We start from the raw sequence: 25442 nt of genomic DNA, 5'->3' as shown, positions 1-25442 counted from the left end.
TTTGTGTTGTTGCTGTGACACAGATCCTGCATGTGAATTATGTGCAATAAGTATAACCGTGCAATAATCTTCTGTCCTGTGATAAAAACGTAATATTTATTAAAAATAAATGCACTATTTTTATGTAGACGTAGGTATACATACTGTTTTACATAGATATACATACTGTTTTTATAGGAAATACATATTGTTAATACTGTTAATAGAGATACATACTGTTTCATATACAGGGTGGGGAAGCAAAATTTACAATGAACATTTAGTTGTTTTTTCTCAGCAGGCACTACGTCAATTGTTTTGAAACCAAACATATTGATGTCATAATCATACCTAACACTATTATCCATACCTTTTCAGAAACTTTTGCCCATATGAGTAATCAGGAAAGCAAACGTCAAAGAGTGTGTGATTTGCTGAATGCACTCGTCACACCAAAGGAGATTTCAAAAATAGTTGGAGTGTCCATAAAGACTGTTTATAATGGAAAGAAGAGAATGACTATGAGCAAAACTATTACGAGAAAGTCTGGAAGATACTATTAAAAAAAAATGGGAGAAGTTGTCACCCGAATATTTGAGGAACACTTGCGCAAGTTTCAGGAAGTGTGTGAAGGCAGTTATTGAGAAAGAAGGAGGACACATAGAATAAAAACATTTTCTATTATGTCAATTTTCTTGTGGCAAATAAATTCTCATGACTTTCAATAAACTAATTGGTCATACACTGTCTTTCAATCCCTGCCTCAAAATATTGTAAATTTTGCTTCCCCACCCTGTATACACACACACAGTGTTATAAAATAGAAGTGTCAGTATTGTATTGTATTGGCGATACTGGCCCTGTATTTACTTGGTATCAGATTGAAACCAAATCCTGCAATATTGCCCACCCCTAATTAAAAGCAGACGGGTATAAAGAGTAAAAGAATAATGAAAAAACTATTTAAATCAGAAAACATATTTGACAAATTATAAGTTGCTGAATTAAACCATGTATCAGTGAATTAATTGTAACCAGTTAACCGTTGCCCTTTCGTACACATAGTGAAGATTCTTGATGTCTCTTTTACATCTACTGGTAGACATGTTAGTATAAGAAAAGTCAGACAGCAGTAAACTAAGAATAAATAACAGTTTTTCTCCTAATCTCATATTTCATTCCTTACACTGACATATTTTCAGGCAACAACATCTACGGGTCAGAGATCTGCCAGGTTCTGGAGGCAGTGAAGGACAGCACAGAGAGGACAGCCTACATTCTGATGGATAAAATCCACCCTGCCCCCGTTCACAACTACCTGCTGAGACGAGACGCTCCCCTCAAAATGAGCACCTGCCTCAGTGAGCTGGGAGTGTTCGGAGCATATGTCAGGTAAGCAGGATTCTGGAGTCTTATCTAGACTTTCTACTGCCACCAAATACTTAGAGGGTTTTTGGTTTCACTAATCCTGTAAGACATGATAAATGAAACACACAGAGAGGCTGACTGTAAAGTTCAGATAAAGCTGATGTTTTGCTTGACTGATCTGTTCATTTAATTCCAGATGCTTTTTTTTACTATGAAGGCTCCTCTTTGGGATTAGACTGGGATTAAGCCTTAAGTGACCTTGTTCTTTGTTTCCTTGTAGACGGGGTGAAGACATGGTGATGAATGAATGTGTGGGTCACCTGCTGAGGACCAAAAGTTCAGAACACTCAGACGGAGGTGTAGCGGCAGGAGTGGCCGTGCTGGACAATCCTCTCCTCATCTGAGAACTTTAACTCCCACTCCATACTGTTCAACTGCGAAGAAATGTGAAATGAAATCTGCATTTTATTCCATGTAACATTTGATGCTGCAGACAAATCCACACTAACAGAATGTGGGTCTCACATGTCAAGACTGAAGCTGTTAGTGAGTCTGCTTACTGACCATCAAACTCCATTAACTGGGAGCAGTCGGATAAATGTAATAATGGGATCTGACGTGTTTATTATCAGGTTTCTTTCAGAGTACTAAGTGAGTAGTAACGGTCGACTTCCTGTTATTGTCTTTGAGGGTCACGTCTGTCATCAGCTGTTGACTTCATGTCTGTTCAGAAAGGCTGCAGTTCTCTGAGGTTTCCTTCACACTGCGAGCAAAAGGAGACCAAATCTGATCCTTTTGCTCATGTGTCGTGACAATGGGCCTGTTTACATGACCAATAAAAGTCCAATAACTGGGAATAATCAGATAGTTGTAAGAATCGAATCTAATGCGTTTACGTGCACTTTAAAGGGTCATATTTTGCTAAACCCACTTTTATTAGTCTTTGGTTCATTTATTTGTGTATTTGGACCTGAATAGTTCATAAAGTCTGAAATTGAACCCTCCAGGTGCTGCAAAGCGATCTTTACACAAGCATGAAAAAAAAAATCTGTATGTCTACAACACAGGTGTCCAACATGTGGCCCGGGGGCCAAATCCAGCCCACCAAAAGGTCCAATCCAGCCCCTGGGATGAATCTGTGAAATGCAAAAATTACACTGAAGATACTGTAACAAGTCAGGTACAAAGGCTGAACCCAAATGCAAGACCAAAAGACAGACGTAAAGTCGAGTGTGTTTACTGAACATTGTTACAAGGGTTAAAGCACAACACAGAATGATTAATAAACCTGTGATGACGCCAAGTTCGGGCCTTGACGTCTGGGCCGTGAACGGGGTCAGCGGGCAGCCAGCGCGGCCGAGCCGGAAAAATCCCAACGGAACCCCGACTAGGGAAAAACAGAGGTATGTCAAAAAACAGTCCAGGTCATACACGGGAAGGCAATATGATAGGCAACGGGACATGAGGGACAGGCTAAACTCACGGTCAGTAATCCAGGCGATGGGTCGAACACACAGGTAATCATTGGAGGCTGAGGTACACAGGGGTTAGGCAGAATCAGTAGTCGGAAACGAACCAGGTCACAACAGACGAGCAGGCAGAACAGGAACAGGCAGATTCGGTGGTCGGTAGACAAAAACAGGTCACAACAGGCAGACAGACAGGATCCAAAAACACTGGTGAGTAAGCACATGAGTGTAGCAAACAAACAGGAGAAGACACAGGGTTTAAATACACAAGAGGGCGGGAAGACAATTAGACACAGGTGGCACACATCAGGGTGGAGACAGGTAATCAGGAACAGGTGAAACAATCAAGGAGGGGAAGTAAAGACACCAGACATGACACATGAGGGAAACTTAACAAAATAAAACAGGAAATGACAGACAACATAAAAGACAGACAAGAGAGACAAAAATCCAGACACTGTCTGGGAGCCGACATGACAAATATTATGTTTATGTTTATGTTTATGTTTATGCATTTGGCAGACGATTTTTTCCAAAGCGACTTACAGGGGAAAACAAATTAAATCACTCAATCAATCAAATTTTATTTATATAGCGCCAGATCACAAAAAAAGTTATCTCATGACACTTTATACATAGAGTCGGTCAAAACCAGACTCTAAGCCAATTTACAGAAACCCAACAGAATCCTCCAGGAGCAAACACTTGTGACTGGTGACAGTGGAAGGAAAAACTTCCCTTTAACAGCAGAAACCTGGAGCAGACCCAGACTCCTGGAGGATGGACGTCTGCCTTGACCAGTTGGGGTTAAAGAGAGAGAGTAAAGAAAGAGAAAAAGAGAGAGCGATAGAGATAGAGACTGGGGGAGAAGGGGGGAGTAGGGGGAGACACATGGAGGCGGTTGAGGATAAGTGAGTGGTGATGATGAGGGCAGGGAAGAGGCAGGACCACCGCAGCAGGTCCAGAGATAATCCTGGAAGAATCTGTGGTTATCCTGGGAAAAACCTTATTAGAATATTTAAAATGGAATGGAATGTTTGAAAGTGCTAGGACAGGAGGTGCTCTCGGAAGAGCTGGGTCTTCAGGAGCTTCTTGAAGATAGGCAGGGATGCCTCTGTTCTTGTAGCACTTGGTAGAGCGTTCCACCAACATGGAACGACCCATGAAAAGAGCCTGGATTGTCTTGTACAAGGTCTGGGAACCACCAGACTACGTTCCCCAGATGAGCGGAGTGGTCGTGGGGCAACATAAGCTTTTATTAGTGCACCTAAGTAGGTAGGAGCAGACCCACTGAGAATTTTGTAGGCTAGGATTAAAGATTTGAATTTGATGCGGGCAGCTAAGGGTAGCCAGTGTAACTCAGTGAGTAAGGGGGTGACATGTGCCCTTTTAGGCTGATTGAAGACCAGACACGCTGCTGCATTCTGGACCATCTGTAGTGGTTTGACAACACAAGCTGGGAGGCCCGTTAGAAGAGCATTGCAGTAGTCAAGGCGGGAGATAACCATAGTCTGCACCAGGAGCTGGGTGGCCTGTTCGGTTAGGTATGGCCTGATCTGTCTTAGGTTGAACAGAGTGAAACAGCATGATCGGGTGACAGAGGCAACGTGATCTGTGAAGGTCAACTGATTATCAGTCATGACTCCCAGGTTACGTACTACACTGGTAGGAGCGAGAGGTATGGAGTCAGTAGTGATGGAGATGTCCTGCTGTATGGTTGGCTTAGCTGGGAAGACCAGCAGTTCAGTTTTGGACAGGTTATATTAATAATCAAGGATGGTCAAATCATTTTAGGTCATTTCAGTCTAAAGTGGATCAGACTGGTAAAATACTATCATAATAACCTATAAATAATGAAAACTGTAAATTTGTCTCTGTTTTAGCGTAAAAAAAGTAAAATTACACAAAAATGTTTACATTTACATACAAGTGTTTTACAAAAAATGTGAATATCTGAAATGTCTTAAGAGAAGTATGTAGAATTTTAATAATATTCTCCCTGTTATTTAATGTTTTGTGTATTTGTAGATCCACTTTGATCTCTAAGTTGTGATTCACATGTATAAATGATAAACTGAGATGTAATATTGTTAACATTGCACTTATTTTACTAACAAATTTTCAGGTTCATGTTTGTTCATGTTATGTTCAAGTACAATTCGTAGATGTAAACATTTTCATTACAGAATTTACTTTTTTCACTCAAAAGTTCTTATCCTATTATTTATATTATTTTACTGGTCCGGCCCACTTTAGATCATATTAAGCGTATGTGGCCCCTGAACTAAAATGAGTTTGACACCCCTGGTCTACACTGTTCATTGTAGTGCACAATTTGATGTTTCTTATTCATCAACTGCAGCAAAATTCCAAGAAAGGAAAGAGTAAAGAAACAGTGGAAAAGAGACTTGCAGCAGGCAGCCCAGAGTACCAGCTCTCTTGTGTCCTGGACCAAGTCAAACGTCAGTCCTTATGCACAGTTGTGTCGAGTGTGCAGTCCTAGGTTGGTTCTATGATACTGGTTTGTTCAGGTTGATGGAGGTTGTTCAGTAAATTAGTGATTGTCATGGTTGTGTGACTCAGTTTTGGCTTTGTAGATTTTTACGTGGTTGGGTGGTTCATAATCCTCCTCTTGTCATTTTTTTGCTCCTGGACTCTTAAGGCCTGTGCTCATTGTACTTTACAAGTAGAATGTTTTTGGTTTGTTTTTTTCTAGTTATTTGGTGTGAAAAGTGTAAGGCCATTGCAGTTGCAGTACATTGTTTAGTAAAATGCTAACATATGTGTAATACGGAATAAACAGTGATGGCAAGTTATTGCGGACTAATATTTATGAAAACGCTGCAGATCAGGATTGTCGGACTCGGGAGAGGGGTGCCCTTTTTCGTTGGCTGAGGACCTGCCCCTCTAAATGTCTGTGCACGCCACTGGTACAAGATATCTTCAACTTCTATAAAAGAACATCCATGGTTACATAATTGCCAACATTTTAACAGTGTTATTAATTTCATGACATTCTGGTGTTTTGTTTTGTTTTGTTTTATTATCATTTCTGTTTTCTTTGGAATGTTGACTGGAATAACTGATTAACAGCAGCATCAATAAAATAACTGACATACCTGAGATTGGAAAATTTGTTTAGTTACTATTATGACAATTATGGCAATTATACCTAATGTAGACACTATATTCAAATTAATTAAAATTCAAATTATCTACATTTAATAGAATAGAATAGAATAGAATAGAATAGAATAGAATAGAATAGAATAGAATAGAATAGAACAGTAATATTAACAAACACCAGTGCTACAGAAAAAAGAATAGGGCAAATATAAAATTTCAAAAACTAAAAATAAGATAAGAAAATATAATAAAAATGTACAATTTAACAAAGTAACATAAGAATAGAGCTTAGTAGAATAAAAAATAAAACTGGATAAAATATGAATAGGCAGTATTAATACACATATTAACAGTATGTGACAGTATGTATATCTATGAACAACATTAACAGTACTGTATGTATTACCATGAATAACACTGTGTGTGTGTGTGTGTGTGTGTGTCTGTGTGTGTGTGTGTGTATGAGAAACAGTATGTATCTCCACTAACAGTATTAACAATATGTATTTCCTATAAAAACAGTATGTATACCTACGTCTATATAAAAATAGTGCATTTATTTTTAATAAATATTGAATAAATATTATGTTTTTATCACAGGACAGAAGATTATTGCACGGTTATACTTATTGCACATAATTCACATGTGTAGGATCTGTGTCACAGCAACAACACATTTTTTTCTGTAATTATAAACACATTTAGGCACTTGGGGGTTAAAACTCTGGTGTTTCTGGTAAATATACATGTGCTGATGTGCTTTCTTACAGATAGTATCAACCTGGTGGTCAAAGCACAGATCACAAACCTCATCAGTCAACCTGAGTTCTAATTCACTAGGATGATGGTTTTTCATGACCCTGCAGTTGGTAAATATCTGCAGACCAAAAGGATCAGGGTTCAGACTGTTATCTGCTCAAATATGAGCGGCTTGATATGGATACTCCGACCTCAGGCCTTAACCATGACACTGGCTTTAGCTGGTTCATAAGGGACTCAAAGACTTCAGAAATAATTGTCTTTCACTCGGTGTCATTTTCAGCCACCAGGGGGAGACACTGTCCATGTGAACAAACAGACTGTGTGACTGGCTGCAGGTCAGTGTCTGAAATCTGAGTGGAACCCACTAACAACACCCACACCCTTTCAATTTCCTGTTGCATGAGATTAAACAGTGCAGAATGTATTTTCATCGGCAAAATGTACAAACACTGCTTTTTTACTTTCCTCTCATCATTAGGTTGAAGTCATGTTAGAGTTAGAGGTGAAAATAGGCCTTTGAGTCGGCTCCAAGGGGAATTTGGATTTATTTGATTGATTACTATTCTACCCCTTTGCCTTCCAAGCAGTCTGAAAAAAGTGAAGAAGCTGGGATTTTTATTTACATTTTGATTATTTTTTTCTTCTTCCTCTTCTTCTTCTCATTATTATTCTCATTATTATTATTATTATTATTATTATTATTATTATGATGATGATGATGATGATGATGATGATGATGATGATGATGATGATGAAATAGATGGTGCCTTGAGAGGAAGAAAACACCAGTTCAGAAAATTAAAGCAACTTTTATTTTTACAACATTTTTTCCTGAGCTTAAATGATGTGTTGAGATTTATTATACGTTCTAGTGTAACATTTCTTGTTTTCCAGTTTTGATCTATAATATATGAAACAGATTTTGTTTTCCTTATTTTAGCTCCAGCAGTGTTTATGAGTGAGGATTAGGAACTGAATGGTCCTGAAATTAAAATTGTAATCTTAAATCTTATTTTCAGTGGTGCTTATAGTTATACATGTGTATTACTGGTACAATATTTACTTGGTTTATGAAAAGCACAAGTCATATTACATTTTATTGTTCGTAATTATTATAGTAGGTTAGTAAAGAATGATTGTATTAAGTGTTAGAAGCATTAGAAGAAAAAATAGAAAACAAAAAGAGTTCAATAAAAATAGTTTTGCTGGCTCAGCAAATACAGATACAGTTACAAGTAGTTAGTTGTAGTTGATATGAAACATTTATTTATTTATTGTTTAGGTAAATCAGTCATAGACGTGTTGATATGAAACATTAATTTATTTTTTTAATTTTATGTTTAGATAAATCAGTCATAGAAGTGTTGATATGAAACATTTATTTACCATGGAAACACCATCATCTTCTACAACATTGATTCACCAGTAAAACAAAAAACATCTAGTTTGATAAATGCCAGTAGATGGAGACACTTGGTTTATATTCAGTTAATGATATCTTTGTGGAAGAAGTCACTTTTTCTTCAGTTTTCTCTGTTTGTAATAGAATAATCCTGAACTTTAATCAGAGCTTTAATGAACATCTACATGATCAGTAAATTAAATATAGGAAAAAACATGATTTTCACTGAAAAAAAGCAAAATACAGAGGATCATATTAGAATAAATGGTGATAAATCACTTAGGAATGGGTCAATTATGGCAACAATTTATTTGAGAACTGCCATAAAAGTAGCACTGGGTCATAATGTCACAAATAAACTGTATAATATACTGAGGGATTTCAACCACACTGTGCAATGTTGACTTGGGTTAAATTTAGTGCAATACTTTTTTAATGTCAGATTAGTACAGTTTTGTTTCTTTTAATCACATATTTTATTGAGTGCATTATTTATTTATTGATTTATATATATTTTTAAACTAACTCTTTTATTTTGTCTACCAGTGTTTTATCTGTGTGTTTTTAGAGACCAGTGCATCTTCATTTTGTTTTTACATTACATCTATGATGGGAATGTTTAACACATAAAGACCCAGTACTACGTTTGTATCAAATATCCCAAATTATTTTTTCTCTCTATTTAACCTTTAATTTATCACCATTTATTATAATATTATGCTCTGTATTGTGTATTTTTATCAGTCAGAATCAGGTATTTTCTATTATTTAATTTACTTTAATGAAAATGTTTATAAAAGCTTAGATTAAACTTAAGGTTTATTATATAAAAACAAAGAAAACTGAAGAAAAACTGACTTTTTCAGTAAAATCTCTCATTAACTGAACATAAACTCAGTGTGTCCAACTCCATGGGTTTTACTGGTGAATCAATGTTGTAGAAGATGACGGGGTTTCCACGGCAACTACAGAGCCTCTGAACATCCCAATGGGTCATATCTGATGACCATGAAAAGTTTACAAACTGGATTTTACACCAATTATTTACATGTATTGATAAGATTAATGGATCCACAGGTATTAAACGGTTCAGATCAGTAAATGACTTGGGTTGCCAGTGGATGTTTGGATCTTTATGGATTAAACTAAAAAGTAGGACATGTTCAAATTCAAATGAAGTCTAGTCCATACATTTGGGCTTTATGCATCTTTCCAAATGACACTTCCATTATGTTTCTAATTTGCTTTCATCTGTGGTATTTTTCTGATGGGTGCACCAAAAGATCATCTATTCATTGTGTCATTGTCCCAGATGGAAACATGGGTAGATGCACAATGATATCAAAATAATGGATAATAATGGATAATTCCTCTCAAGACAACCACATCTATACTTAACCCATAAAGAAAGTGCTACTTTTGTGACAGTTCCCAAATAAGTTTTTCTCTCTGTTTAACCTTTCTTATGTGATTTATCATTATTTATTAAAACAATATCCACTGTATTTAGCATTTTTTCAGTTAAAATCAGATATTTTTCATTATTTAATTTACTGATTATATACATTTTCTTATAGGCAAAGATTTAAGTTGAAGGTTATTAAATCAAAAACAGGGAAAACTGAAGAAAAAGTGACTTTTTCTGTAAAATATATCAATAACTGAACATAAACCAAGTGTGTCTATCCACTGTCACCGATCAAACTCCATGGGTTTTACTGGCTAATCCAGGGGTGTCAAATATGTGGCCCGGGGGCCAAAACCGGCCCGCCAAAGGGTCCAATCCGGCCCTGTGGGATGAATTAGTGAAATACAAAAATTACACTGAAGATATTAACAATCAAGGATGTCAAAATAATTTTAGGTCAGTTCAACCTAAAGTGGGTCAGACCAGTAAAACACTATCATAATAAACTATAAATAACGAAAACCACACATATTTCTCTTTGTTTTAGTGTAAAAAAGAGTAAAATTACACAAAAATGTTAACATTTGCAGACTAACCTTTACAAAAATGTAAAAAAAAAACCTGAACAAATATGAACAACCTGAAAAGTCTCAAGAGATTTAAGGGTAATTGTACCAATATTCTGTCTGTTATTAAATGTTTTGTGTATTTGTAGATCTACTGTGATCTGTACGTTGTAATGAACATATGAAAATGAGCCGAGCTCAAGCTGAGGCCAAATAGTGGCATAAATTGTTAAAACTGCACTTTTTTTTCTTAATAAATTTCATTTTGGTCATGGTTGCTCATGTTTTTCCACAGTTTTTTTAAAGGACAGTTTGTAGATATAAAAATTTTGATAATATAATCTAACTTTTTCCACTCTAAAACATAGAAAATAGACATACAAATTTTGGAATTGATATTATTTCTGTATTATTATGTTATTATTTTAATGATCTGGCCCACTGCAGGTCATATTGGGCTTTATGTGGCCCCTGAACTAACATCACCCCTGGGTTAATCAATGTTGTAGAAGATGACGGTGTTTCCACGTTCACTACGGAGCCTCTGAACGTCCAAATGGGTCATATCTGATGACCATGAAAAGATGACAAACTGTATTTTACACCAGTTATTTACGTGGATTGATTGGATTAGTGGATCAGCGATTATTAAACAGGTCAGATCAGTGGATGGTTTTGGTCGGTGGTGGTTGTTTGGGTTTTTATGGGTTAAATGACAAATAAAGAATCTGAATTATGGGTTAATTTTGACTCCGTGTCAGTGAATAAACTGCCACAGAAAACTCTGCAAATGCCGCGTGGTTTCCCTTGACCTTATATATGAATGGAGATATGTTTATGTAGCATTAGTTGAATGTTGTAGAAGTGTGACATCACAGTGAACGGTACCAGTCAGACTCTGATGGTGAGAATGCCTTTTAGGTTTTGATACAGATATAGTGGATTATAATAAAATATGTATTTAGTAGTTAGCTGTAAAAGTAACACATTCTAAATAAATAAACAACAGACCCAGTGTACACCCAGCTACATAGAACTTCTAATAAACGCATCTGAGAATCGATGCTTTAATGTTTCCTGAGAATAATTCTGAAGAAGAGGCGAGTGTGAGCTCAGTGTTTCCTGTTGAGATAGAAGATTTGCTTTCAGAAACAGCACCCAGAGGTTTGTGGTCTGAGTTCTGCTCAGCCAGCTCCTGTCGCAAACTGGTGGTTGAGTCAGTTACTCTTAATCTGTGATCGTTTTACTGATAAATGTAAAATGAGTCGTAAGCATCACTGTGAGATCAAACACTCAGGATGTTCTGCTATAAATATTCCCCTGCTGAGCGGAAGAATATTTAACACATTTAACATTGATTCTTCTGTCACACTTCAGTGAGACTTTCCTTTATTTGATTAATTTTGTTCTATTTTTAATGTGGAAAATTGTGGGTGCAAAGAGTGTAGATGTGCTGGGACATTCTACACAGAAATATAAATATGTACATTCAGTTTATCTGTGTAAACCACAGGTGTCCAACATGTGGCACGGGGGCCAAAACCAGCCCACCAAAGGGTCCAATCTGGCCCCCGGGATGAATGTGTGAAATACAGAAATTCCACTTAAGATATTAACAATCAAGGATCTTAAAATAATTTTAGGTCAGTTCAACCTAAAGTGGGTCAGACCAGTAAACTACTATCATAATAACCTATAAATAATTAAAACTGGAAAAAAAAAGGAAAATTACACAAAAATGTTTACATTTACAGACTAGCCTTTTACAAACAAAATATGAATAACCTAAACAAATATGAATAACCTCAAATGTCTTAAGAGAAGTATATGGAATTTTACCAATATTTCACCTGTTATTAAATGTTTTGTGTATTTGGAGATCCACTGTGATCTGTAAGTTGCAATGCACATGTATAAATGATAAACTAAGGTGTAATATTGTTAAAATTGCACTTATTTTTCTTAAGAATTTCAAGGTTCACATTTGTTCATGTTATGTTCAAGTACGGTTCGTAGATGTAAACATTTTCATGACGGAACTTTACTTTTTTCACTCAAAAACATGGAGAAAACTGTTCTTATCCTATTTTTTATATTATTTTACTGGTCCGGCTCACTTTATATCATATTAGGCTGAATGTGTCCCCTGAACTAAACTGAGTTTGACAGCCCTGGTGTAAACACTACAGTATTTCAAGTCATACATGAAGAACTCAAGAGAGCATGAGAGTTTGTCTTGGTTAATAGTAAATTGAAGTTAATTATAATTAGAACCAGTGCTTGTTGTAGTTATCTTTATCTTTATAATTATCACTATGGTTGTTATTGTTGGTATTGTTGATATTCTCTTGTGAGGGTCTTGGCCACCTTCTTCTTCCTTTTTCTTCCCCCTTCACTCATTGAATATTTGCTACTACCACCAAGATCTGCACCCACGTTCTCCCCCTTTCTACTCCTCCCCCCTGTTCCTCCATGTCAGGTTCGGCATCGAAATGTGGTTCAACAAAACTCATAATAAACACAGTAGAATATCAAGGGGAGACTCATTTACTTGATGAAGTTTCCCTCGGCAGAGCACAGAAAGGCAGCCAGACTACCACTGCGCTGTTATGATCCTGGACAAGACAAGTTAAAAAAAGTCAAATAAAATAAGTTAACCCTTTCATACATGAATTATGAGACCTTTAATCAAGATTTTTTTTTTTTCCTGAGTGTTTTTATTCCTCTTTAGGCATGAAAAAAACACACCTAAAGAAAATTTTCTTATGAACCTATTTTTCATGGATTTGCAAAAACGTCCGCTCAGCTGGACACTGCACGTTTAATTTTTGAAGCAAAGAAACATGTATTTACTGATATATTGTGTGAAAACTATGAAATAAAACCATTTTAATGCTTATTTTAGGTAATTCATTTATCAGACAGGGGTAGTTGTTTGTTTACTTTCCTTACTAGTTTGTCTGATAAATGAATTACCTACAATAATTATATGTGGAAGACAGTATGAACCTTTACCAGACGTTTATTTTTAATGCTGCTACTCTGATGTTTTCTCACATTTGAACACTCTAATACCAGTCATAACTCACTTCATGGAGACAAAAACTGTTAATTACAGACTAATAACAACAGTTGGTTTACACTTAAACATGTTACTGCAGATCAGTTTTATCAAGAACAGCATAGTTACAGTAATGGTGTGAATGTCAGTGTATGGGATGATGCATGAGCGTCCACTGTGTCGGCTGATATGGAACTAAAGCAACAAAACCCATGAATATATAAGAGAACAGCTGGAGAATAACTGTCCACTGTAGTGACCACTGTGTATGAAAGGGTTAATTAGAATTAACCCTTTCATGCATGAATTATGAGAACCTTAATCGAGATTTTTTTTTTCCTGAGTGTTTTTATTCCTCTTTAGGCATGAAAAAACAATGTGATTGACTTTTTTTTTTTTTTTTTCTGATCCTATTTTTTATGGAGTTACAAAAATGTCCACTCAGCCGGACACCATGTGTTTAGTTTCTGAAGCAAAGAAACATTGCATTTACTGACATACTGTGTGAAAACTATTAAATACAAACATTTTTAATGTCACTAATCTGATGTTCATTCATTCATTCATTATCTGAACCTGTTTTATCCTCACTAGGGTCAGGGGGGTCACTTGGAGCCTATCCCAGCTACTTATGGGTGAAGACGGGGTACACCCTGGACATTTCGCCAGTTCATCTGATGTTTTCTCACATTTTAACATATATTCTAATACTAGTTATTACTCATTTATAATAATATGCAACAAAAAACAACTACTTTTTGTTAAAAAAAAAACAAAAACCCTGACAATTGCAGTCTACTAACAATTAGCAATTGATTCACACTGAAATATGTTACTGCAGATCAGGTTTATCAAGAACAGTAAAGTTACAGTAATGGTATAAATGTCAGTGTATGGGATGATGCATGATCGTCCACTGTGTTGGTTGATCAACAACTAAAACAACAAAATCCATGAATACACAAAAGAACAGCTGTAGAATAGCTTTCCACTGTAGTGACCACTATGCATGAAAGGGTTAAAGAAGCATCTTTTTGAAAACCAGATGCATCTTCATCTTAATTTGTTATATATTAGAAAAAAAAAGCCATAAAAAAACAACTGCATACATGTTTTTGTGTGGTGCAATCATAACTTCTGACTGTATTTTTAACAAATTGTTATTGAACATTTTCACTTGCTTTTTTTTTTCTTTTTCTTTTCCATTTGTTTATTTGGAGAAGCAAATCACATAAAACTTCTCTTACGGGTGCAATTCAGTGAGAGAACAAATAAAACTGAAAGAACAAATATTAACAAGTGGGTGTGAGGAGAGGGCGCGCTCCGCTTCTTCATCAACATGATAAGACACATTAAAGTGTATATGTTTACACTAACCGAAACAGAAATGTGTGTCATGTAAATGTTTTCACATAACCATGTTTTTATATTTTTTTAATTACTTTTTCCAAATAATGTTAAATATTTTTTATTCACATTAATTTTTTCAAAAAATGTTTGTTATGCAGAAAATCAAGGTCAATGAAGTTACCATATTTGGTTCCTTATCCATAAGTGGTGAAAAAAAACCCCAAAGAAATATACTGTATATGAAAAATAGAAGAAAACACATGTAAGGTGAACGGAACATGTATTTTAGAACATTAGAACATGACTTTTAGAACATTACAACATAAGTGAAATAAGTTAGCATAAGTTACACTGTAAAAAAAATCCTGTTGTTTTTACAGAAAAAAAAAAAACTGGCAGCTGTGGTTTCCAGAACAATACTGTAAAAAACACCTCCAACTGTAAACACATTTATGGAGTAACATGTAGATTTAACATTTTAAACATGTAGATTTAATATTTTAAACATGTAGATTTAACACTGGATTTACATGGTAAATGGACTGCACTTATTTAATACATTTTCTCCACCTTCATGGTGTCCAAAGCACTTTCCAAAGCCACCAGGTCCAACTGGGAGCAATTTACGGTTCAGTGTCTTCCATGGACACTTTGACATATGGACAGTCAGAGCCAGGATTCGAACCACCAACCCTTTGGTTATTGGACGAGCCGCTCTACCAACTCTACCAACTGTTGTGGAAATGTTCAACTGGCAACCCACACAAAGAGGAGGAGAGAAAGTTAGAGTTAAAATAAATGCATTTATTGAGAAGTCAATCACAGAGAAACTCTGTAAGTGAAGTCTGATTAAACATGAGAATACTAAAGATTATATAGACCCAAAATCCAACCCCCTCGTACCATGGTGACACCCAGATGACATCCCCATACGTACACTGTACTACTCTATACCATCCCTTCCCGTTCCACAGAGAAGAGGTCATATTGACCTCTTAACCCTAACCTTGTTTAAATCCTATCTAGCGCGCAGGCGCCATCACCTATCTGTACATCCAGACATTTAGGTGTTTGGGTTTTAACTCAAGGCAAGAACACTGTTCCTGGGTCGGGGTGTTACAGAGTGGTAAACATCACACATAAGCATATTATATGAATAATGACAGCATTAAAAGAAGATGTACCAACAATATAGAAGTAAATGTAAAAGTAAATTTTCCACCACATTTCCTCCCTTTTGATTATTCAAATGAATCAATCATACAAAAACATAAAATTTACATACAAGTATTAATAAATGATTATAAATGATCCTCAAACCATAAGGATTACAGGATTACACGTTGCTTTCTTCGTACAACATCAAATCATCATCATCAAGATCATCTGAGTCATCAAAATCATAATCATCATCATCATCAGTCACTTCATGCTGTACCTTACTAAAAGTACCAACCACATTGCTAATCATTGAACGGATTATTGGAATAATGCAACAGGATAATACAAGGAGTAATAAAAACACACCAAAAATCACAGCCGCAATTTTCATCAACATTGCCTTCCATCCCCCAGACAGCAGCCAGCCCCAAAACTCCCAGCCTGTTCTAGTGTATGTATGCAGTGTTCTCCTCATGTAGGCCCGTCTAAGGTGATCAAGCTGATTGTACATCTGACTGTTAGCAGTAACATCAGGTACACAGGTACAGCACTGGTCGCCAATAAGATGACAGACACCTCCTTTTTCGGCCAAACACAATGTGGCGTCACGAACAGGATTCCATGAGTGATTCGGACGGGGAGCGGAGGTTGGTGGACTGACCATCCTATGGCCCAAACAGCGGCTGTAGCCCCGTAGTAAGACGTCACCGCAGACGGGGGACCAGCTCCGAGCCCCGCCTGTCTCACAACTGGAATCTGGACTGAGTTAACACCACACTCAGTGAGAAAGTTACAATTTGGGGTTCGTGGGGCTGTCTGTTCTCTCTGTGTTCCAAACTTACGTCACTGGGGACTACTGTAGCACCTGCAGTAGTGCACAATTTAAAAAAACAAACAAAAAAAAAACCTGAATTGGGTTGCTATTGTATGCAAATACAATAGGGTATAGGCGTTTTGTGTGATTTTTTCACCTTCAACCAAAAAGAAAAATCGGATAAGGTTGCTACTGTATGTAAATACAGTAGAGCACGTTTATAACGAACTTACATTGGTAGCTTCTGTGGAGAAATCCACAGAGAAGGCGTTTTTGTGAGATTTTTTTCGCTGTAAACCGAAAAGAAAAATCTAAAGGCTTTTTTAGTATTTTGTACGCCGCATAAGGAACAAAAACCATTTAGAAGATGTTCTAAGTGTAAAATGGAGAACCGGCCGGGGCACAGTGAGGGGGGTGTGGACAGAGAGGCCCCTATTCCAAAACCCATGGGTAAAAAATATGGGGAAATGGTGCTTGAATGTGCTGATTATTGGGTAAACATGGGTATTTTTCCTAAAACGGGAACTTTGAGTGTGCAAAAACTGAATGAGTTAAAAGGAGGCTAAGAGGAAAAAAAAACAAGGTCAGGGACTTTAAACAATAGGAAACTTGTAACAAATGTTTTGAGATGTGGTTGGAGGAAGCTGAATGAAGCAAAAACAAACGGAGGCATTTGTAACCGTAGATGACACTGTAAACACATCTAGCTGTGTTTTTTTCCCTTTTATGCCTAATTTATTTGAATATTTAAACCACTTCTTTGTATTCATAACTTTATACTTCCCTTGTATTTTTGTGCGACGTCTGTTCTACTCTGTAACATCTGGTAAATTATGCTGTTGTTTATACAAAGCCCTCTGTAAAACAGATTTTTGATGTCAAGGAGCTTAAGCTCCGCCACTTTACCACCCCCCCCGCCCTGCAAAGATGACCCCTAGTCTCTGCCGGACGGTTTTCCCACCTGAGGCTTTGTGTCTGCATGGAGAAACCTGAAACAGGCCTGAGGAAACAGTCCAAGAGTTCACATGCAGGGCAGGGGTCACTTTTATCAGACACTCCGGACTGGTCCACCCGACCCCCTGGGGAACAGCCCGGGCGGGGGAGGGGACCGGAGAACACTCGAGGCCCACCTACAGCCGGAAGGGGTGGTCTGACATGTGGAGGGGTGGGCCACTTCTGTGGCCAACCAGGACATGGGAAAAGGGGCTGCCCACAGAGAAGGCGGGGCGGAGACAGCCACGTGGAGGGAAAGGGGGAGGGGATTGGCTCGCAGCCCTGGAGGGCGGGTCTCCAGACACGGATTCCACACCCACTACAGCTTCTGCTGCACTTCCCGAGGGAGGAGGAGGTGACACACACACACACACACACACACACACACACACACACACACACACACACACACACACACACACACGCCCAGCTGTGTACTGCCTCCTATCAGAAGCTCCCTGTGGTTGAACTTACTATAAGCAGTTTTAAGTTATCGTTTTTAGTAGATAGTGGAGCTACACACTCTGTGATCAGACATGTAGACTTAACACCTACACCAAAGTTGAGCGGAAAAACTATTATTTCTGTGTCGGCTGGTGGTAAACAGGACAGAGAGAGCTTTACTGTACCGTTGACATGTGGTTCACAAGAATGTTCTTTCCAACATTGTTTCTTACTCTCACACATCTGTCCCATTAATTTGTGCGGCCGGGTTCTGATGTGCAAACTGGGGATAAACCTTGAATTGGAACCAGAGGGGCTAACTATAACTGAACGAAACACAGTCACGGACACGGATTTCCACTCACATTCTGTGTATACACACACAGTGGTTAGGTATGCTGCTGGCTCATCAGATTGTGTATACCAGTGGAAAGTCTGTTCCCCCCAAATGACAGAAAAATGGGTCGAGCTAAGTGACAGCAGACTTCAGCCTGGCGCTTATGTCACACCCCCAAATGATTTATAGTGTGCTTCTCATTTCAGTCCTGGGGCCTGTTTCACAAAACTAGGATTCCGTCATCCAGGATGACTGACTAAGCCGCGTTCAACGAATCCAAAACATGGGAGTCCAGGCTTAATCGGTTTCACAAAGACCAAACCAGGATGAACGGACACGGATTCATCAGCAGGTGGAACTCATCCTGGATGAGTGCGCGCACCCGGCTTCCTCAAATAGACCCCGACATTGATCACAGATTCACCGATTCACCATGGCAACTAGAGCAGCGAACTTTCCCCCATCGGACGCAAAACTTCTCATTTTGTTCAACGAGGAAGTAAAGGAGCGAATGAAAAAGAAAGACAAAACCACCACAGTTACAAAAACAACCAGAGACAGCGGTAAAGGACTGCAGACCACCTGAAGGAGTAAGTAGAGCACAAACACACTGACTGTTCCACTGAAACCATCACAACTACAACCAAAGAGTTCATGAACATCTGTGAAAACGGAGTTGTGAAACTGTAAGTTAAACTGACTGTAGATGTGAGTGAAACTGTGTAAATGTAACTGCATCAGACTGAATAACTCTGATAAGTAGATGAACTCACTGACTTCAGTGAATTTACCTTTGGGATAAATAAACTTATCTTGTTTTATCTTATCATGATTCATAACTTTATGATATTGTTAATTAACCCATAAAGACCCAAACATCAATCACTACTGATCTAAACTGTTTAATCCCTGTTGATCCACTAATCCTATCAATCCATGTCAATAATTAGTGTCAAATACAGTTCTTCATCCTCTCATGGTCATCAGATATGACCCATTTGGACGTTCAGAGGCTCCGTAGTGAACATGGAAACATAGTCATCTTCTACAACATTGATTCACCAGTAAAACCCATGGAGTTGGATCAATGACAGTGAATGGACACACTGGGTTTATGTTCAGTTAATGACAGACTGGACTGAAAAAGACACTGTTTATTCAGTTTGATCTGTTTCTGATAGAAGAACCATCAACTTTAATCTGAGCTTTAATGAACATCTACATGATCAGTGAATTAAATATAGGAAAATATCTGATTTATACTGATAAAATACAAACTACAGAAGATAAAATTATAACAAATGGAGATAAATCACTTCAGAAAGGTTAGATATAGAGAAAATTCATTTGTGAACTGACATTAAAGTAGTTCTGGGCCTTTATGGGTTCATGAACACTGTTCATTGTTTGTGATTGTTCATTGTTTGGTTTCATATTCTTCATCTCATCATTTCAGATGGTCCATGCTGACTATCTCATCAGTGTTGTGTCTCAGTGGTCTGGTTCTGGTTCTGGCTCGGTCCATGACTCCTGAGTCTATCGGACCTCTGGAATCTGTCAGCGCCGATCACAAGGTGAACCACACAGCCTCTGTTAACAACCACTGTTTGCATCAGATCTGTGTCCAGAATGTCACTGTGTTTATGAGGTTGTGATGCTGAGGTTTTGTGTTGACAGGTGAATTGTCTGGTGTGTTTCGGGGGGACAGGGGGTCTACCTACCATCCTTTTCTCCTGACACCATACACAGACCCCCAGGAACCACAGCAGGCCTACAGTCATGCCCATACCAGGACAAGGGCCAGGATCCAAATGACCTTTGACCTCCTGAAGGAACGCTTTCACTGTCTTCACCACTTAAGGGTCAGCCCTTTGAGGTCATGTGACATCACTGTGGCCTGTACTGTCCTCCACAATGTGGCCCGAGGAAGGAGAGGGAGGGAGGGAGCCCCCCCCTCAAAAAAGTGCATCACACATGGACTGGGACAATCCTGCCATCTTCCCTGATGACCGCAGTGGGCAGCTGGCCAAGAACCAATATGTGTTCAATTATTTTAGTTCATGTGCATGATTTAAGGTAAATATGTCCTGCAGGGGCAGAGGAATTTGTGTGTGTGTGTTTTTGTTACCTCCGCCAAGGAGGTTATGTTTTTGCCAGGGTTTGTCTGTCTGTCTGTCTGTTTGTTTGTCTGTCCGTTAGTGTGCAACATAACTCAAAAAGTTATGGACAGATTTGGATGAAATTTTCAGGGTTTGTTGGAAATGGGATAAGGAAGAAATGATTAAATGTTGGTGGTGATCGGGGGTGGGGGGGCCCACGGGGGGGGCCACTGATCAGCCTTGGCGGAGGTCTGCGCTCTCCGAGTGCTTCTAGTTTTTTTTTGTTATTCAATTTAAATTGATTTGGCCTGTTTTGATGTTTGTGTTACATACTGTGTCTATACTGTGTATATACTGTATTTATACTGTGTGTTTACTGTGTGTACTGTGTTGCAGGGAGGCTACTGCATCCATTCATTTGTCTGTTCATTTGTTACGCATGGACTTGTCTTGCATTTCTTTCAGTGTACAGACATGTGTATTTCTTTCAGTGTACAGAGATGTGGGCTGTATTCTACCTTTAAATGTGTATTTATTCTTCTGTTCTATCATATGCTTTGGTTCTGTTCTTTCTATCTTGTACAGTCACTGTGTGACTTCAGTTTTAAAGGAACTGATGGTTTTACTTGCTTTGATTGATCCTTATTCAATAAAGGAACATCATGTTACTCTTTGTGTATTTATATTTCTATGACATACATAGTCTATGGGAAACTGTCAGTTATTTAAGTGTAAATAATACAGAGACTGAAAGGGTCAATGTAATCAAATTCCTTGGAATAACTATACAAAAGAAGTGAAGTTGTTGTAGTGCATGGAGGTGTGGGTGAATACTGACAGAACTAATACAAATCCAATCAGTATTATTCAGAAAAGGCCAATACCACTGATCAATAAAGTGTCCTATAGGGAACACACTCATCAGTTTATGATCAAATTAAAAGTTTCAAAGTTCGGTAACTTAGTCTACTTTAAAACAAAACAATTCATGTTGAAAATTTAAAAAATCGGTTGCCTGTTCATATTCAGAGCTTGATTAAAATATGGGAAATTATTTCTAATTTCAGAGGAAGTCATGTGTTCAATAAACCTTCTGTTAGAACAAATATGAACACATTTAGTCTGTGTGTTGGAGAAAATGTTTGGAACAAGTTATATCCTGAGTTCAAAGACTGTACAACACTATTTATGTTTAAAACTAGGTTTAAATGTCATGAAAATATATGAAGAATGTGAATGTTCATTTTTGCATTACTCAAACTATTGAATTGTTTAGTTTTTTGTTGTTTCTGTTGTTACTAAGCTAAAGGCATTGGTATCTATTTTATTTAATTTTGTTTGGTGATATGAATGGGGAGGTCAGCAGAATGATCTTAGGCTTCAACCTATTCCTTTACAGACTCTTTAGTTTTTAAACATTGTATCTGCATAAATGTCTGATGTTTGAAATGTCTGAATAAACACAATTGAACTGAACTGATCTAATGATTGCAAAATCATCTAAAATCATCATTTATGTAAAATTATTGAAATTAATAATCACAAATGTTTATATACTGACAGTGGGTCTAGTTACTGTGATTCCATTGTTTAATGGGCAGTGGAAGAACTATTGGTTTCCATTTGTGGTGACTGTTGACTGAGATGAGGGATGAGATAAAATAAATCCTTAGCCTGGTCCAGACCAGGGGCCTGTTTCACGAAACTAGGATTCCGTCATCCAGGATGACTGACTAAGCCGCGCTCAACGAATCCAAAACATGGGAGTCCAGGCTTAATCGGTTTCACAAAGACCAAACCAGGATGAACGGACACGGATTCATCAGCAGGTGGAACTCATCCTGGATGAGTGCGCGCACCCGGCTTCCTCAATAGACTCCGACATCGATCACAGATTCACCGATTCACCATGGCAACTAGAGGAGCGAACTTCCCCCGTCGGACGCAAAACTCCTCATTTTGGCTAACGAGGAAGTAAAGGAGCGAATGAAAAAGAAAGACAACACCACCACAGTTACAAAAACAACCAGAGACAGCGTGACAGACAGCCTGAATGAGTAAGTAGTGCACAAACACACACTGACCACTCCGCTGAAACCATCACAATTATAACCCAAAGAGTTCATGAACATCTGTGAAAACGGAGTTGTGAAATTGTAAGTTAAACTGACTGTAGATGTGAGTGAAACTGTGTAAATGTAACTGCATCAGACTGAAGAACTCTGATAAATAGATGAGCTCACTGACTTCAGTGAATTTACCTTTGGGATAAATAAACTTATCTTGTTTTATCTTATCATGATTCATGACTTTGATACTGTTAATTAACCCATAAAGACCCAAACATCAATCACTACTTGTCTAACCGGTTTAATCCCTGTTGATCCACTAATCCTATCAATCCATGTCAATAACTAGAAGCACTCGGAGAGCGCAGACCTCCGCCAAGGCTGATCAGTGCCCCCCCCCCCCCCCCCCCCCCCCCCGTGGGCCCCCCCACCCCCGATCACCACCAAAATGTAATCATTTCTTCCTTATCCCATTTCCAACAAACCCTGAAAATTTCATCCAAATCTGTCCATAACTTTTTGAGTTATGTTGCACACTAACGGACAGACAAACAGACAAACAAACCCTGGCAAAAACATAACCTCCTTGGCGGAGGTAAATATCTGATTTATACTGATAAAATACAAACTACAGAAGATAATATTATAACAAATGGAGATAAATCACTTAAGAAAAGTTAGATATAGAGAAAATTCATTTGTAAACTGACATTAAAGTAGTGCTGGGCCTTTATGGGTTCATGAACACTGTTCAGTGTTTGGTTTCATATTCTTCATCTTATCATTTCAGATGGTCCATGCTGACTGTCTCATCAGTGTTGTGTCTCAGTGGTCTGGTTCTGGTTCTGGTTCAGTCCATGACTCCTGAGTCTATTGGACCTCTGGAATCTGTCTGCGCTGATCACAAGGTGAACCACACAACGTCTATTAACAACCACGTTTTACATCATGTCTGTGTCCAGAATGTCACTGTGTTTCTGAGGTTGTGATGCTGAGGTTTTGTGTTGAAAGGTGAATTGTCTGGTGTGTTTCTGGGACAGGGGGTCTACCTGGGGACCTGAGATGAGGGATGAGATAAAATAAATCCTGGAATTTAGCCTGGTCTGGACCAGGCTAGCTCCACAGACTAAATCTCCATGGTAACTTATATCAAAACATATCCTGCTTTCCCCTATCCTGCTTTTGTGAAACCGGATCATGGATAAGTTGAGCCAGGATAGCCAACATATCCTGGCTTAATCCCTTATCCTAGTTTTGTGAAACAGGCCCCTGGAGGCCCTGACCCCATTTAGGGTTCAGTGTCTTCCATGGACACTTTGACATATGGACAGTCAGAACCAGGATTCGAACCACCAACCCTTTGGTTATTGGACGAGCTGCTCTACCAACTCTACCAACCCACTCATTTACAAGTTTAAATTGTTAAATTGTTAAATGTTTACTTTTTTTTATAAAACTTTTTTATTAAAAAAAAAAAAAAAAAAAAAAAGAAAAAAAAGCAAATATGCCGTTATTTCAACATTACGGTCTTGCAATTTAAACGGCACCACAATGTTTTTCAATTTACAGTTTTATTTTCTAAAAACAATAGAAATACATCCTTTCTACACACAAATCTGGTTTTGTTCACATACTCTTCCTGTAAAAACTACAGCTATGTTTGATTCAATCGTTAACACAAAAATCTTTTCAAATAAACAACTTTGCATTGTATTGTCACTTACAGTTTTTTATGTTGCAATTTTACAACTCTTTGGTGTTAATTCTACAGTCATTTTTTACAGTGCACTGAGAACTTTGTTGGCTGCTCATATGATGGTTTGTGTGCGTCATTTGAAAACAAAATACCATTTTGAGAAGAAATAACATTTTTTTAATGTAAAGTTTCATTTTACAGGAGAAATGAAGGGTTTTCCCCATTGTGTGTGTGTGTGTGTTTATTTGTGTGTAGAGTTCTGAGAGTATGAGGCATGCTTTCAGAAAATGTGTGTAAACAATCATGAAAACCTGTAACCTAATAATCATCTACAGTGGTGTGCAAAAATATTACAACACTTGTCAAATCTTAAGAAACTGGTGGTTTATTTTGTTCTTAGAGTCTGAATTTCACTTTTTTGCCACTGCAAAGGTAAAGACAAAGGTACTGAGAATATTTCACCTACAAATGTATCAGTCCAGTCCTTTTTTTTTTTACATTTTACTCTAATATTCAGTGTGGCCCCCCTTGGCAACAATCACAGCAGCACATCTTTCTGGCATTGTGTCGATGTATTTTCTGAGACCTTCAACCTCAATGTTTTTTCACCCTCCCAGAAGCTCATTCCAGAGAGTTTCCTTAGAGATTCCTTCGTTTGTTGCCAAGGGGGGTAACAGCTAAATATTAGAGTAAAATGTAAAAAAAAAAAAAAAAAAAAAAAATGACTGGACCGGTTTCTTCACTTTCTGAGACCGGATGTTGTCATTTTTAATGAAAGAGGACTAATGCTATCATACAAAATCTGGACACGTAGACCTGCTCCCTCCACGAATGTCTACGAATTCCAGATTTCATGCAAACTGGGAGATTCGTACAAACTCATCATTTGTAAGAATCTTTGTGACTTATCCCTTAGTGCTCTTTTCTTCGGGCTCAGAAACTGAAAAAAATCGTCGTTTTTATTTAGTTTTTCCATGTCTTTCAGGTAGTGGCTTTCTTTTTTGTTATTAGAATGAGAAAACAAAAATCAAACTTTTTTAAAAGTTTGGTTTAGGCTATCTGTTTTGATACTAAAAAAAGAAAAATCCAGTGAAATTCAATTTTAATACTTCTGTTTTAAAACAAAAATCAATCAACCACTAGTTTTTCTTTTGTTTCTGAAAAGAAAATCAATTACCAGAACATACACTGACCCCAACACTTCACAGAGAGCTGAGTGAACCTTCCACCAGAAGGATTGAATATTTGTGCATTACCAAAACATGTGTGTGTGTGATCTGAATCCATGTGATTACAGAGTCTCCAACATGTCTGCTGAGTATTCATTTGTTTACTTTG

At 37.7% G+C, this 25442-nt stretch overlaps 1 protein-coding gene across 1 annotated transcript; it reads left to right on the top strand.

Annotated features, from left to right (window-relative positions):
• The first annotated feature begins 1158 nt into the window (after nucleotides 1-1158).
• Nucleotides 1159-2215, top strand: LOC115423170 (glutathione synthetase-like). Its single transcript, XM_030139911.1, has 2 exons — nucleotides 1159-1371; nucleotides 1628-2215. Exons 1-2 carry the CDS (start codon nucleotides 1262-1264, stop codon nucleotides 1749-1751), a joined length of 234 nt encoding a protein of 77 aa, XP_029995771.1. The 5' UTR covers nucleotides 1159-1261; the 3' UTR covers nucleotides 1752-2215.
• The last annotated feature ends 23227 nt before the right edge of the window (nucleotides 2216-25442 follow it).

Source organism: Sphaeramia orbicularis, chromosome 7, assembly GCF_902148855.1.
Source record: "Sphaeramia orbicularis chromosome 7, fSphaOr1.1, whole genome shotgun sequence".
Taxonomy (NCBI): Eukaryota; Metazoa; Chordata; class Actinopteri; order Kurtiformes; family Apogonidae; genus Sphaeramia; species Sphaeramia orbicularis.
The sequence above is the reverse complement of the archived record's forward strand: the minus strand, read 5'-3'. Positions and strand labels throughout refer to the sequence as shown.

Coding starts and splice junctions, on each gene's coding strand:
- LOC115423170 (XM_030139911.1), top strand. CDS start 1,262: ATGGATAAAATCCACCCTGCCCCCGTTCACAACTACCTGCTGAGACGA. Junction 1,372..1,627: donor GTGTTCGGAGCATATGTCAG/GTAAGCAGGATT, acceptor GTTTCCTTGTAG/ACGGGGTGAAGACATGGTGA.